The sequence below is a fragment of the Panthera pardus genome, unplaced genomic scaffold (assembly GCF_024362965.1).
Source record: "Panthera pardus isolate Hobbes unplaced genomic scaffold, ASM2436296v1 HiC_scaffold_17, whole genome shotgun sequence".
NCBI lineage: Eukaryota > Metazoa > Chordata > Mammalia > Carnivora > Felidae > Panthera > Panthera pardus.
This window is the reverse complement of record NW_026526732.1, coordinates 111,708,313-111,724,572: the sequence shown is the minus strand read 5'-3', so window position 1 is coordinate 111,724,572 and position 16,260 is coordinate 111,708,313. Positions and strand designations below refer to the sequence as shown.

The window sequence follows — 16,260 nt, the reverse complement described above, 5'->3', positions numbered from 1 at the left end:
TAACTGGAAATTTCCAGAACACCAGGAACAAAAGAGCCTAAAAGCTTCCAGAGAGGGGAAAAGGATTATTTACAAAGGTTCAGGAAACAGAATGGCATGAAACTTCCCAATCGGCATTGTGGTTGGAAGGACAACTAAGCAGTGGTTTCAAAATTCTGAGAGAAATCATTATGTAACCTAAAGTTTTATACCTAGCCATACAGTCAAGTTTGAGCAGAAGAAAAGGCACGTTCAGACGTGCAAAGTCTCAAAAACAATGTTCTTCCCACACAGCTGTTCCCAGGAGGCTACTAGGAGTGAGTTCCATAAAAAATGAAGGTGTGTCCAAGAAAGAGGAAGATGTGGAGGCCAAGGAATAGGAGATCTATCCCCTGGAGAAGTGAAAGAAATTCCCAAAACAATAGTAAAGAAAAATAGTGAGATAACTTGAAAAAGCAGAGCCAGAGAATACCTACCCAGCTTGAGGCAGATGATGAAGGGTCTCAGAAAAAAAATGAAGTTGAAATTTCATCATCATTGCACATGCTTTGAGTACACCAAGAGGAAATCAACCCCTGGCAGTTTAGAGATCACTTGGTAATAGCTACACAGAAAACTATACAACTGGAAAAAAAAAAAAAAGGTAACTGAAGTGGGAAAGAGGAAAAGAGGGTCGCACAAGAAAGGAAACGGAACCAGAATCCATTCTGTGGCTCAAATAATATAGCAAAGATAATGTACAGATTAAATACTGACTCAGCCAAAAATCATCATGAAATTAACGTGCAGAGAAAGAAGAGGGTCACGTGTGTGTGTCTGTATGCCTGTGGCCTTATTGTGGGGTGGGGGATGAGACTAAGACTTCCACACTCATTAGGGATAAAGTTAATCATACCTAAATTTGAAAAGAACAATCACAAAACTTACTTTATACCAAATTTGAGATGGCACCTAGTAAAAGGATCTCCATTATTTTATGTGCCCTTAAAATTAAAAAAAAAAAAAAAGCCAATTAAACTATGACATACGATCGCCTATAAGACCCAAAGGCCCAAAGATTTCAGAGACGTTACCGTGGAAGGGAAGGAAGGATGTATGGATTAGAAATACAGCAGTGTGGTATGGGGCGCCTGGGTGGCGCAGTCGGTTAAGCGTCCGACTTCAGCCAGGTCACGATCTCGCGGTCCGTGAGTTCGAGCCCCGCGTCAGGCTCTGGGCTGATGGCTCGGAGCCTGGAGCCTGCTTCCGATTCTGTGTCTCCCTCTCTCTCTGCCCCTCCCCCGTTCATGCTCTGTCTCTCTCTGTCTCAAAAATAAATAAATGTTAAAAAAAAAAAAAAAATTAAAAAAAAAAAAAAAAAAAAGAAATACAGCAGTGTGTTCGACACCAAAGAGTTCTGAACAAAGTGGTGTGTTCAAATGGGTTACCTGCGTGGAGCAGGAATCCAGCTGGGGAGGGGTGAGGCACATGGTTGCTACTTCTGTTATAATCTTTGTTAAACTTCAAAAAAATATTATATGTGTAACTTTACTGTTAAGGGTTTAGTAAGTTTTAAATAAATAAATAAAGACTGTGTATCACAACCTCCAATTAAAAAAAAAAAACGAGAAACGGTTTCACTGCTCTAGTGAAAGAGGTTCAATGATATTTAATGAAACTACTTAGCATAAAAACATGTTGTAATTCTCATTATTTTACTATTCAAAATCAACTGCAAATGGGTGAGGAAAGCTACAGCAGAATCCAAAACCACTCCAAAGCTGCTATCCCTATCTTCTGCCCTCTTCTCTCAAATGGAACAAAATGTAAAATATAACTGCTCGTTGCCTATTTTATACGTATTTATTTGCTTGTGTTCCTGAGACGGTGGGTTCTCCCATCCGGCCTTTACTTACCAGAGGCAGTGGACTTCAGTATAAAGGAGCAGGCTCATTCCACGCCTCTTTAGCTTGGAAAAGCATCAATGTACAAAGGACACATGAGTCATCAGTGCCAGGGTGTTAACACAGGTATTGGTTAGTCAGGCACTTGCTCTACTGCTTAGGAAAAAAAGACTGATTTGCAGTGTGCATACAAAAAATAATAATAATAAATTTTTAAAAGAAAACTTTATTCCTGTTAGACCTAAACTCTGTCCTGAGAAAAGATATTTATTCCGGCCTCCCCATTTTTTTTAATGTGCCATTCTTCAGTTTTCCATGGGTTTGGAAGTAGCACTAGATGCAGGATTGTTAACCTGTCTCTAAAAAATGACAAGAGCCTGGACATGGGAACAGAATTCAGCCATGCTTTTAGATGGAATTAGTCCGCAGTTACACACACACTTAAGCACACAAACACCATGCACCGTCCAGCAGAGGCTATCAAGGACGACAGGAGGTCTGAAATTTTAAAAGCTTACCCATTAGCCTGTCGTCGGTTTCACGGACGTGGCACAAGACAGAAGACTTCTGGGTCAGGGACAACGAACTTTATTGCTCACAACAGCAGAGGATCCCTGTTTGCACCCACTCCCCAAGGCCTCACCCCCACAGGGCAATGGGAAGGGGGGCTGGTGATACACATAGCGGCTCACCTTCCAGGGAAAGAACTCTCAGCTTAGGGAACCCAAATCTTTTTCTGAATACTTTCATCGGGCTCAAATATACATCCCATAAAATTTACTGTTTTAGCAAGTTTTGAACATCCAGTTCAATGGCACCATGTCTTTTATGATAGATAGTAAACCTGCCTGCCCTTTGCACCACGGGAAGACATTACCTTTACTATACCGGACAATAAACAAACCAGGCCTTTGCCCCAAGGCAGGCGTTCTCAATCTCACTACTATTAACATTCTGGACTGAACAGGTTTTTGTTGTGAGGGCTGCATTGCAAGATAATTCAGCAGCCGCCCTGGCCACTTCCCAGCAGATGCCAGTAGTCCCTCAACTGTCACAATCAAATGTCCCCAGAAACTGCCAAACAGCCCTTAGAGGCAAGACTGTCTCCAACTGAGAATGACTGTTCCAGAGGAAGTCACTAGGTCTTTCAAGGTTGTTCAAACACCCCTGAAAAGATAGTCCAGAACAAAGGCACTCTGTGCCTCTGCTTGTAATTTAGGCCCAAAAACAGGAGACCCATGGAGAATTGGCTTCCAGCAGAGGCCTCAATATTTACTTCTAGAACTTGATCTGCTTTTCAGGCACAGACAAATTACTTGGCCGATTACGGATGATAATTATATACCCACCCCCCCCCCCACCACACACACGTGCACACATGCATACCTTTGTTCATGGCCCTCTGACTAAAGCTTTAATAGGAACCACTTAGATGATAGGAAATCAGTCCAAAGAAGTTAATAGCTATGGCCCAAAAGGGAGTGTATGTTAGTGTCACTCACAGCTGAACCAAGTAGTATATACAATGACTACATTTCCTTTCTTACGAAGGAATTTTTTCTTTCTTTAAGCCAATAATTGACTTTTTTTTTTTTTGCATTTAATACTCTTCCCCCAGATTACTCAGATGCTTTGAAATTGGACAGACCTGTATTCAAATATCAACTCCTGGGGCACCTGGGTGGCTCAGTCGGTTCAGCGTCCGACTTCAGCTCAGGTCATAATCTCGCGGTTCGTGGGTTTGAGCCCCACGTCGAGCTCTGTGCTGACAGCTGGGAGCCTGGAGCCTGCTTCGGATTCGGTGTCTCCCTCTCTCTCTGCCCGCCCCCCCCCCCCCCCGCTCGCGCTCTGTCTCTCTACCTCTCAAAAATAAGTAAACATTAAAAAGTTGTGTTTTTTTTTTCAAATACCAACTCCTCTGCATAACGGTACAACCCTAGACAAGCAATCCCATCTACATGAGCTCATTCTCTTTCTACATATAAAGTAGGTGGGATGAGACCCATGTTTCAGGGTTGTCATCACAGTTGTATGAATACAAAACCACCTAGTACAGTGCCTGGTCACACCACAAGGGTGCGACCTCAGAGTTGTTCTTACTGTAACGGACCTTTACACTGACTTCTCCACACCCTCGCTTGGCCCTTCACAGTATTTATAACACAGCTGCTTAGGATATGGAGCAAGAGGTCTCCGGGCCATGGAGAGAATGACTCTATGACCCGACCCCATAAGTATCTCTCGCCAACCACATGTGCTAGCTAAGTCCAGCTCTAGTCAAAGAAGAAAGTAAGCCTGACCTTCTGTTACCCGGTTTTTATTTCCTTCAAACCGACATCAGTGTGTGGACAGTGCCCACCTTTTACCAACCTGTTTAACTCAGTCTCTCTGCACACTTCTATTTCAATAGGCTAGCCCTCTCCAGTCGAATGAGAAATCAAGCTCTGTGGACACTTATCCAAGGCCGTTCAGGTAGTTTCAGAGACCAGCTCCCTCTGTTGGCTCCTTGAGATACCAAACTTACAAAGAAAGAAATACCAGGGCGCCCGGGTGGCTCAGCGGGCTACCTGTCAGCCTCCTGATTTCGGCTCAGGTCATGATCTCATGATTCGTGAGTTTGAGCCCCACGTCAGGCTCTGTGCTATCAGCACAGAGCCTGCTTGGGATTCTCTGTCTCCCTCTCTCTCTGCCCCTCCCCTGTTGGCGCGTGTGCGCTCTCTCTCTCTCTCTCTCTCTCTCTCATAAATAAATAAATAAACATTAAATTTTTTTTTAAATAAAGAAATACCTATCACAGATTTTGAAACTTGTTAAGTGATTAACAAAGAGAGTTCTCTTCTGGTAATAATGGTATGATTTGGTTTGATTTTTGACATTTTGGCTTTGGAATAGAAATGAGTCTGGTTTGTGGCAGCTGTTACGTGCTGTATACACATGATGATTACTCTTCCTTGTCTTAAAATGTAACATTTAATTATAGCTTCACAGAAGACTTCAAATTCCATTTTCCCTCAGGGGAAAAAAAATACCTTTAACTGGAGTTTACAAAAAATTATTAGTTGTAGCTAATCCTGGGTAATAAATTGGATTTTTGAAATCTGTGTGATTTTTAACGCATTAGGCTTTTCATCAGGAAGGTGATGCTTACAGAAAATGCCCGTAGAATAATCAAGTAGCAATCTCACTGCCACACTGCTAGGACAAATACAATTGAGAAGATCATCTATGGAACTTGCTGGATTGTGAAATTTGCTTTCTGAAAAGGAAATATCACATAATAGTCCAAGGACAAGTGGCAAATCCTAGTGACTTCTTGTTCCCTTTAGCCAGGGGTATGATTTCCCCCTCCCCAACCTAAATTCCAATCCTCCATATAGAAATGTAAGAAATCTGCTTGAATTGTATTAAAAAGCCTACCTGACTTATTTCTTGCATCATTTAGTGAACACTAACACTCCCTCATCCCTTCTACAAGCACATGTACACACACCCAGAGTCTCTCTCTCTCTCTCTTTCTCTCTCTCCCTTTCTCTCCCTCTCCCCTCCCCCCTACAAATACAGTGTTCCGTTGGCCTAAAAGGAAAATCAACAGAAGACACAGCAAATACTTGAGTTGCATCTGTATAGGCAATTCTTCTATGAAAACCAAAATCCAACCACAGCAATTTCAAAGACCCTACAGGAGAGAATATCACAGCATTCAAAACAAACGAAGAAAGAAAGAAAGAAAGAAAGAAAGAAAGAAAGAAAGAAAGAAAGAAAGAAAGAAAGAAAGGCAAACTCCTTTTCTAAATGGAGGAATTTTTTTCTAGATAAAAACCCAAGTCAGTATTTTTTTTTCTGTACCAAACTTTCTCCCTCTTTGCATCCCCTGGCTTACCCCCCAATGCACCTTATTCTTCAATGTTATTTATTAAAGTTACATCTTTTTCCAGAATTACCAAAACAACAAAAAATAAAAAAAGACAGTCCAAATGGCTGTTCTCTTTGTAGGAGTACCAGGAAGACCTGAAGGTGTGTTGTGTTGTCTTGTGTTTAACATTGTTTGGCCACCTGACTACCTGAGAGGGTTTAACCAGCACCTGCGTGGGAACAGCCTGAGGCCGGTCACGCGGGACTGGAAAGAAAGAAGTGACAATTGGTTTAGGCGCATTTTTAAAGACCTGGGAAAAGAAAAAGAGGTTAGAGAAGGAGAGAGCCAAAGCATAAGAGACTCTTAAAAACTGAGAACCAACTGAGGGTTGATGGGGGGTGGGAAGGAGGGGAGGGTGGGTGATGGGTATTGAGGAGGGCACCTTTTGGGATGAGCACTGGGTGCTGTATGGAAACCAATTTGACAATAAATTTCATATTAAAAAAAAAAAAGACATGGAGACTACCTGATCAACTGGGATCTCGACTTGAGTATCTTCATCTTCTTGGACTTCTGCTGCCCCCTGTGTCTCAGACCTCTCTGCTCCAGCTTTGAAGACGCCTTCATCTATTATTGGAGACAAATGCACAGCGAAAATCAAAATCCAATTGTGACATCGTGTGGCTGAATGCTGAAATTACAATCAAATACCTAACGAAGATCATGTTTTCTAATAGGTATTTTGGCTCCCTTTGTACCCTCCCCCCCAATTCTTCTGCATTTCACACTGGGAAGAGGGACAGTGGCCAAGACGAGGTGGACCCAGCAGGGCAGAGCTGCGTCCCAGACCCCTCTCTCACCCTCTGGCTGCTGACTTAGTAACACAACCCTGCAGATGTATTTAGACAGAGAGGACCTCGCACCTATTATCTGCTCGCCGCTCCTATCCAGGAAGCAGTGATGATGCTTGGTGCCTGAAAACACTAGTTTTAGAAGCTCTCCTTTCTGAAGAGAAATCACAGAGCTGACTCTGGGTCTCACACAAATCAATCTTTTATTTTGCAGATTTCCGCAGGATTTTCACAACCTAGGTCTTAAAATCCTTAGGTGTAAAATGGAACCTAAATCTCTAAGACTTTAGGTTAAGCTGCCGTGACCTGTTTTCCCCACTGAAAGCAGCGATAGCTGTTTTCCGTATCTGAAGTCGTTTTCCTGTTTCCCCTCAGTCTTGTCTCCTCCGGGCCACATCATCAAAGAATCCCAGAACCGTCTGTCATTCTCTCTGCGTGCCCCCCGAGTAGGTTTAAGGCTTCGGTCCTTCTCACAGAGGTTTCCTCTGGCCAATTTTTAAGGATCTCCAGGAATGGAGAACTCACCTCCTTCTCTGCTAATCTATTATAGGACTAGATTACCCCCTGCACTGTACCAAGTACGGTTTCACCTTTTGTCTTGAAACCCCCTCTATTTCCCCCATAGAAGCTTGCTTCCCAGAGCACAGTGACCGGACACGTGTCACATGAAAACACTCCATAGTGTTCAAGTTATAAAGTCACTCTTGATTAAATGTAAAACAGATTCTTACATTCGTGGAGGCTCAGTGATGTAAAAGGCACCGTGCCAGTCGATGTGGCCACCTAAGGTATAAATGAGGTGTGGACTGTCCTCTCAAGTTGCCTGCAGACCAATGCGCGTCTGTACAGACATGCACACACGCCCCCAGTAGGGCTCCCTGACAAAGCGGTGTAAGAGGGGGTGTATCCAAGGGCTGCGGGCACTTAGCCCTTCTGGTTTCTCCTAGAGAAACCATTTTCCTTTTTAATTACTTTTTTTTGTACCTTGACTAGATATTGGCTGCTCTACTCTCCTTTTTAAAAAGGAGACAGCTGCCCTCAAAGCTGATTATATGCCTAAGATTAATTCGCATGGATTAACTCATTTTGAGGATTATCTACAGCAATCATTCACTCCCAGGCTGGTCCTTCCTATCACTCAACAAAGTCTTTCCACCCACTGATCCCTTCTTCCATCGGCTCTTGTATGCTTACGCCATCCAGAGTAATTTTTCATTCATGGGTTTTCTCACTTAAATCATCTATAGGTACGTGAACATTAAAAATATACACGTATATAGGAATCCTTACAAAACCATTACCAATGATGATGTCGGCACTGTCATTACCACTAGTACTAATCCTCCCCCAAAGACATGTACCATACGGCATATCTAAGGATTATGTCCTGACTCTGTCCTGTCTTGCAACCGACAACACGGATCCACAATGAAATCTCAGCCAAAATCCCAGCCACCTCAGAAGAAAGAATATAGAAAGAGAAACAGAGAATGCGATGACGTCCTCACAGATGTAGGAATAAATGCACAGAGTTCTGGTCGTGCACTGAACAAAGCCATCCTTGACCCAACAAAAGTGCAGGGAAAGCCACCGCAAGGGGCTAGGAAAATAACTTACAGTTATTCTGTCATAAAGGAGGAAAAGTGGAAAGGAGTAGTCCAGTCCACAAAAGTGGAGGCAACAGAGACTGGGTAAGCTATTGGTCTCTCAAGGACTCGGAACTTGAACCTTGGAACTCAAGGCAACAATGGTGGAAACAACAGAAATAAATACTGCCTTATTCACATGTGGAGTTCGTAACCTTGTGGATGTTCACAGGCAGATTTCGAAACACAGGCCGCACAATTTATCAAATGTTATCTCCAGTATGGTTTTAAAAGGAAAACCAGGCATGTGTGACATTCACTGCTACCTTCTGGATTACTTTAGAAGACAACAATCACACTCAGCCCCGAAATGTCCCTGGAGTCAAACCTGCAGAGAAGGACGCTACACTATGGCGATGACCTAAGTACCTGACTTTTTGGGTGACATTTTAGCATTCATGTGTTGCACTTGCTTTCAAAGACACTCCCAAGAGCAACCTACAGATACAAACGGAATATATTCTTAAATACTCACATTCAACGAAATGCTTAACTGTATGCAACCAGAACTACAAATGACTTACCGATGTGTTTCAGAATAAACATTTCACCGGAAAAGAAAAATGAAACCAATGGTAACAAATAAAATAAAATTGAAAGGGCGCTGGAATGGAAAATGGCAGCCAACAGGGTAGAAAAGGCAAAGAGACAAATCAAGAACACTCACTGTCCTGTGTGACGACACAGAGAACAGAAAGAGAAAAGTGTGCGTCTGTGGCATGGGCGGAGGGCCTTGCTCATCAGTGAACTGATGTCTGTCTCCTGCAGCAGAGCAAGAAGGGAAGGTCAGAAGGGAAGTCACAGGAACAGTGGCAACAAAAGGAAAGAAAAGGAACAACAGCTAGAAAATTACTCTGTGATAGGAGACAGCCTACTAGAATTTCAACGTTTACTATACATGTTATATACAATTAAAAATAGAGAAATAGGAATTTCTAGAGAAAAAAACATTTTCACACAGCATGAGCTGATTATGAACTGTTTATATAATATGTTTGCATTTTTGAAAACGTGGAAAATGAAGAAAATAAACATCCTTCTAACCTCATGATGCAGAGACAATCACCTCTAATAATTTGACAGCAGATTTTCCCTCCCTTTCTCTCTCCCTCCTTCTCCTTACACACACACACACACACACACACACACACACACACAGATGCACGTGCGCACACACTCATTCATGAAAGTGGAATCTTACTGTACATATAATTTTCTAAGGCTGTTTTTTACTTTAAAATCACATCCTGAGCATTTCCCGTATCACTAAATGTTATCTTAACACAGGAAGTTGCTGCACGTGGTATACCACACTGCAATTAAGGGACAATACTGAATGACGAAAAGTTGTTTTTAAACGAATAGGGTGCATTGCATTCATCTGATCGATGGGTAAATATGTATCAGGGTCCAACACACAAAAGTCACCCTGGGACACCTGAAAGGGTTGCTCTTTACAGGCTTAGCATCTTGTGGAAAGGTCACAGAGTCATGGGCTATTTATCTTTCCAGGTACATGCCTTGTAGCTCCTTTCCTGCCTTATGGGTCCTTGTTTGCCGGGAATAAGCACAGTGCCCTGCCCACTAAGTCCTCGGGAAATGCTTATTGAAATTTAAGTCAAAAGACAAGTTCCTGGTTTGATCTCTCTCTCCCATGTTGAGTCCCCTCTAGCTCTATGCCCCTTTAACCCTGCCCCCTGCACCGTGGCCAAGTATTGAATTTTCTCTTCCAAAATGTCCCCTGAGCATGTGAACATCCTGGTTTTGATACAATTTTGACTTATGTGATTAACTCATATAAATCCCCAGTCTCTCCACTGAATGTCTGATTTTAGAGGCAACCTCCCCAATCCGGTCTTCTCCATCCTGTATCTATCACCTGAGTGCTTTCAATACTCAGGTGATGAACCGTTCCACACCCAGGCCTCAATACTCTGGCTTCTCAACTCCACTGAGATCTCCAACTCTGCCTTACCACACGTCCTCTTCATCCCGTGCAGGGACTGCCATCACAGCCCGCCTGCAGAGCCCACGGTGTTAGCTCACGTCTCACGCCTGTGCCCTCAACATCCAGGTGATGCCTTTCAGCCTTGTCCCTCTGCGGCTGACTGTTGGGAGTCTAGGAGTCTGGCGCTCTCTCTCTCCATTTCTCCATTTCGCTTTCTGTGTTTCAGCAGCGCTGCTGGCTGCTGCTTCTCAGTCTCCTTGGCCAACTCAGCCTTCTCTGTCCACCCTCTAAGTGGTGGACCACTATTCTCTACTCACACACTCTCCTTAGACAAGCTCACCAAGATCATGGTTTGAACACCAGCCATAGGCCAATGACTCTCTGATCTGTACCAGCTTCTTCAGAGATCCCCAAACTTGTATCTCCAATTACCTAACTTGACATCTCACCTTTGATATCAAATGGGCATCTTAACATCATCAAAAGAGAATTCTGTTCCTCTGCCGGCCAACTGCCCATCAACTCTATTCCCCACTCCGGGAAATGGCAGTACCACTCAATCCCCAAATCTTGGAATTATCCTGACTTCCTTCTTGCTCTCATTCCATGTATCCATTCCATTGTTGTCTTGTCAATTCAATTTCCTTTTAAATATATCCCAAATCTGTGAATATTATCCCTATTTCCATTATCAACTTGGACTAATCATCATTATCTGCAGGATGGGCAATTGCAAAGCTTACACATCAACATCTCTCTTCTTCAACTCTTGCTATCCTGTAATTCATCCCCCACAAAATAGCCAACTGCACTCAACAGATGATAAAAAGTATTTAGAAACTCTCACATCGTTCCATCATGCATAGAACCCAAGGTCTTTACCATGGCTCACAAGGGTGTGATCTGGTACTTACCTCCTTCTTGGCACACGCTTCCTATCACATTCCCTTTGCCCATTAAACTCCAGCTACATTCTGCTTCTCCAACAGAAAGTTCATTCCCACCTTTGTACTTCTTATGCCTTCTCCCTGAAATATTCTTTCCCCTTTTTTCACAACACTGGCTGCTCCTTATCACACAGATCTCAGGAAACCCTCCTCCTTCCTATTACAGTAGCCACCCAGTCATTCGTATTGTTTTTTTTTTTTTATTTTTTAACGTTTATTTATTACTGAGAAACAGAGAGACACAGAGCATGAGCAGGGGAGGGGCCGAGAGATGGAGAGACACAGAATCGGAAGCAGGCTCCAGGCTCTGAGCCGTTAGCACAGAGCCCTGACGCGGGGCTCAAACTCACAAACCGCGAGATCACGACCTGAGCCGAAGTCGGATGTTTAATAGACTGAGCCACCCAGGCGCCCCAATATTGTTGTATTTTAATTCTCTGACTAGCACCTACTACTAGCTGACATTTTCTCAGGTTTATTTTCCTGTTTTAGTGTTTGCCAGTCTCCACCAAACCATAAGCTCCAAGAGAGCGGGTACCATGCCCCCGTCGTTTAATGCTGTATCCCCAGCATGTAACAGAGTTCTGCACACAGTCGTTCAAATGGTATTTGTTGAGAGAATGAAGATATTTGCTGCACTGAAATAAAATGTAAGGAGCATCCACTCATTCACTATTTTTAAAGACTTTGTTTTTAAGTAATCTCTACCCCCAGTGTGGGGTTCAAACTCACCACCCCAAGATCAAGACTTGCATGCTCCACCAACTGAGCTAGCCAAGCACCCCAGGAGCATGCCATTTAGAAGCCAGGAGCCAGCGGATTAATTCTTCATGCCCTTACATGGTTTATACCCCCATCTGGCCAACAGGTGGCAGTACAGCATCTGGATGAGGAGGGGGATAACGAAGGTTGAAGAGAAAGAAGGCTGGAGTGTGGCTAACACAGGGATCAACTATGTATGCTATTGTGGTGGGCAAAGTAACAGCCCCCCAAAGACACCCATGTCCTAATCCCCTGTTACTGTCATTGCGCTACATTGCATGGCAGAGGTGAATTAAGGCTCAAGATAGAATTATTGTTGCTAATCAGCTGGCCGCGAGATGGGGAGACTGTCCCGTATTATTCTCGTGGACCCAGTGTAATCACAAAGGTCCTCATAAATGAGAGAGAGGGGCAAGAGGATGGGGGTCATGGTGACAGCGTGTGAGAAAGGCTCGCCAGGTCATGGCTGGCTTTGGAGATGGAGGGGGACATAAACCAGTGAACTATGGACGACCTTCGAAAACTGAAAAAGGCAAGGGTAAAAATTTTCCCCCTTAGAGACTCCAGAAGGAACAAAGCCCTGCCAGGGCTCTGATTATAGGCCAATGAGGACCATTTTGGAATTCTGACCTCCAGGACTGTAATATCAAGAATCTGTATGTTGTCGTAAAGTGCCCAGTTTGTGGTGAGTTGTTACAGCACCAATAGGAAACTAATACACCATGTGTCTAAAAGTCATGGTCTAGGGGAGCCTGGATGGCTCAGTCAGTTAAGCACCCCACTTCAGCTCAGGTCATGATCTCTCAGTTCGTGAGTTCAAACCTCACACTGGGCTCACTGCTGTCAGCACAGCCTGCTTCAGATCCTCTGTCCCCATCTCTCTCTCTCTCTCTCTCTCTCTCTCTCTCTCTCTCTCTCTCCCTCCCTCTCTCTCTCTGCCCCTCCCCTGCTCATGCTCTTTCTCTCTCAAAAATAAAATAAAAAACATTAAAAAATAAAAATAAAATAAGTAAATAAATAAGTAAAAGTCATGGTCTAGAGAGAATATCAGGGCAGTAGCCATGGCAAATCCCCTTTCCGACTCCTGCAGGCGCCTGCTGGATGGGGTGTTCAGAAAAGCCCCTGTAAACCCACTGCTTTTTGTTCTCCTGCTATCACCTCTCTTTCTCACTCCTCTACAAGGTGCAAAAACCAGCACCACCCCCCAGACACCCACCCATCTGCCAGAAGAAAAGGGATTCAATTTTTTTAATGTCTTCCCCTACCCGAAAACATCTGTAATAAAAACCATTCGCTAACAAACTAAAGAGCAGGGATAAATTTGATACACAATACTGCTCCCATTCAATTACTACATTAAGGATCAAATCCAACGCTCTGATGCACACACACCCACATTCAGCTCTAATCTCTCCTGTTTGAATCGCAAAGAGACATTTTTAGTGTATATTACACCGTAAAGCAACAGCAAAGACGCTGGTAAAAAATAAAAACGCTCCTCAATTATTTTTCACTTGTCCCTTATGAATTTTATTGCCTAAAGAATGAAACGGCACCACTGTGGAGTTCATAATAAATAGGAATCCGTTTCCCTGCAGAAAGGGAAAATAGACACTCATGTTTGTTTAGTTTCCACAACTAGAACAGGAGAAATGAAGAGGTTTCCCGGTTTCAGGGTGTCGATATTTCAGTTGAGTAGTGTCACAATACTCTAACGTTCTTGAGTAAGAGAAGTTACCAAGTGATGAATGACACACGCAAGTAACTGATGAGAATTAGTGTTTAAGCCCAACCATCTTGTTTAAGGCGTACCTCCTCACCAGAATTACTAAAAATTATTTTTAAATAGCATGATAAGCCATATTTTGATGTGCTCCGTGTTTGAAATCAATGGAAACTTATCGGGGCAAAGAAGAAAAATAATGGAGTGATGCCTGGTTCTGAGTACTTTATGGAAATATTAGATATCTACTAAGTGGAAGTTCTACATGTAAGCAAGAAAAGTTTAATGTGACTATAAACATTTTACTATGATTTACTACTGAGACTGACTCATACAGAAATGCTCAATTAGAAACAAGACATTGATTTTAAAATGTAGCTCATTAAACCCAGTAGAGAAAAAAAAAATGTGGGAAACAAGGAGTCTGTAACTTTCAGTGTATAGGACAACACTCTAAGAAGAAAAAAATATCTAGGCTTACTTACAAGAAAAATCACGCACTCTTTCTATGTTGTCACATCAGTTACCAGAGGCAGAATTAAGATCAAAATTGGCAAGGAGACACAGAAGTTATCTTCATTAGCTAACGTTAATGGGATCCCCACGCACACGTGAAATGTATTGAATTTCTAACACGTAACTCTTCGTGGAGATAGATTTTTGTCATCATATCTTACTGAAATTTAAAGAAAGTGCTTCCGGAAAGCTGGCCCAGTGTGAAGCAGTCTCCCTACGTTCAGGAAGCAGCGAGGCAGAGAGGAAGAATGGGCCCACGTGCAACGGCGTGTCCTCGTGAGAGGACGTTGGCCAACCCGCCCCCGACCCTCGGTGGGACGTAGCCCATGTCCTCCCACCACTTCCCCAGATTAAAGCATATTATCATCGGGAAGAATCAGATCAAACGGCAGCTAATGTTCTGAGCACGTCTGAGATGGTACCGCCATGTAACCCAAATGTTTTTTAATCGCTGACCTTCTCCCTATGTTTCATCATGTCCCACAAACTCACCTGGAAACTCTTTACAGAAACCAGAATATCACAAGAGTTCATCTTCTTTGGCAATTCAGAATAGTACGTGACAATGACCATATCCATACACTTACGGAGGCTGACTTTTCTCAATCGCGGTGAAATATTTGACTTCTTTCCATTCCCTGACTTCCTCTCCAGGGTATTAACTATCATCTGCTCTGTAACTGATGTTTAAATCTGTTTGCATCTATTAAGCAACTGTAACTCTTTGCATAGAGTTGATCTTAACCGCCATGGTTATTTTACCTTGGCTTTAAATGGGTGCAACACAATTTTCCAAGTGTAAGCACAACTTAAAAGTAGGATTATTATCGTTGACCACCCCAGATCACAGGCAATTTTGTTCTTATCCCTACATTTCTGCATTAATCTTTTTTAGATACATATGTTTCAGATTTTTATCAAAATTAGTAATATTCAGGGGCACCTGGGTGGCTCAGTCGGTTAGGTGTCTGACTTCGGCTCAGGTAATGATCTCACGGTTTATGAGTTTCAGCCCCGTGTCGGGCTCTGTGCTGACAGCTGGGAGCCTGGAGCCTACTTTGGATTCTGTGTCTCCCCCTCTCTCTGCCCCTCCCCTGCTCATGCTCCGTCTCTGTCTCTCAATAATAAATGTTAAAAATTTTTTAAATAAAAATAAAAAAATTAATATTCAGAGTGACAATGAAGCATGCACTTACAATATATAGAATTCATGACTTTTTTAATAAGTGATTTATTTATTTATTTTTTTTTTTTATCTTGGAGAGACAGCATGCAGGAACAGGGAAGGGACAGAAGGAGAGGGAGAGACTGAGAGAGTACTCTCTCAAAAATAAACATTAAAAGAAATGTTTTTAAACAAAAAATAAATTAAAAAAGAAAAAGAAAACTTTGTCTCATAGAACAGACTCTGAACTTGATCTTAAAGATGATGAAGACCCTCTGGGGGACTGGGGGCGGGGCACTGTCCTGAAAGAGGGCTGCCTCGATGGATGGGGTTGGGGAACCCCGGGCAGGGTGTGTGTGGAGGGAGGAGATAGGGAAGGTACCACTCAAGGTGCTCTCGCAGTTCACTGCCGAGCAGGAGGCATCAGGTCAGAGTGAGCAGACTGGCTGAGATGTAGGAAGGAAAGGCTGGAATGTGGGTCGGAAGCTACCACAGGCTGGTAGCCTGCAGAGTTCCCACAATGGGATGGGAGCATAGGGCAGGGAATGACAGGTCCCCAGGTCCAGAGCACAGAACCCGCAGCACCTGTTGTGGTGGCAGGAAAGGCACTGCTCTGGGGACTGTGGTCTGCACAGTCCTGTAGGTCCTGCGTGAAGGCAGCACCAGAGGGATGGGCAGAGTGGACACAAGGGAAGCAAGGCTGTCCTGGCAGGGCTCCGTGACTGCCTGGAGGGAAAGGGATGAGGTGAAAGAGCCACAGGGGACTCAGGTTTACAGCCTGGATGCATAAGCGATTAGTAGCGCTATTTACCAGGATGAGAGCCAGAGGATAAGGGGGGCGGGGGTGGGTGGTGAGAAGGGAGGCGAGGAGTTCTGAATTGGATGTACTGGCTGGAGTCTCCTGGTAAGCATCTCCACAGACACATCAAGGTAAGTGGCTGGAAATACAAACGTGTTAACTAGGATAAAGCTCTAGGAGGAGGATAC

At 43.5% G+C, this 16,260-nt stretch overlaps 1 protein-coding gene across 1 annotated transcript in view; it reads right to left on the bottom strand.

Moving 5' to 3' along the window:
- DCDC2 (doublecortin domain containing 2) overlaps positions 1-16,260 on the bottom strand; it is a 163,268-nt gene that overhangs the window by 20,405 nt on the left and 126,603 nt on the right. Inside the window, exon 9 of the mRNA XM_053904848.1 lies at positions 6,242-6,342. Within this exon, the coding sequence (XP_053760823.1) occupies positions 6,242-6,342 (101 nt within the window). The remainder of the gene's footprint in view (positions 1-6,241; positions 6,343-16,260) is intronic.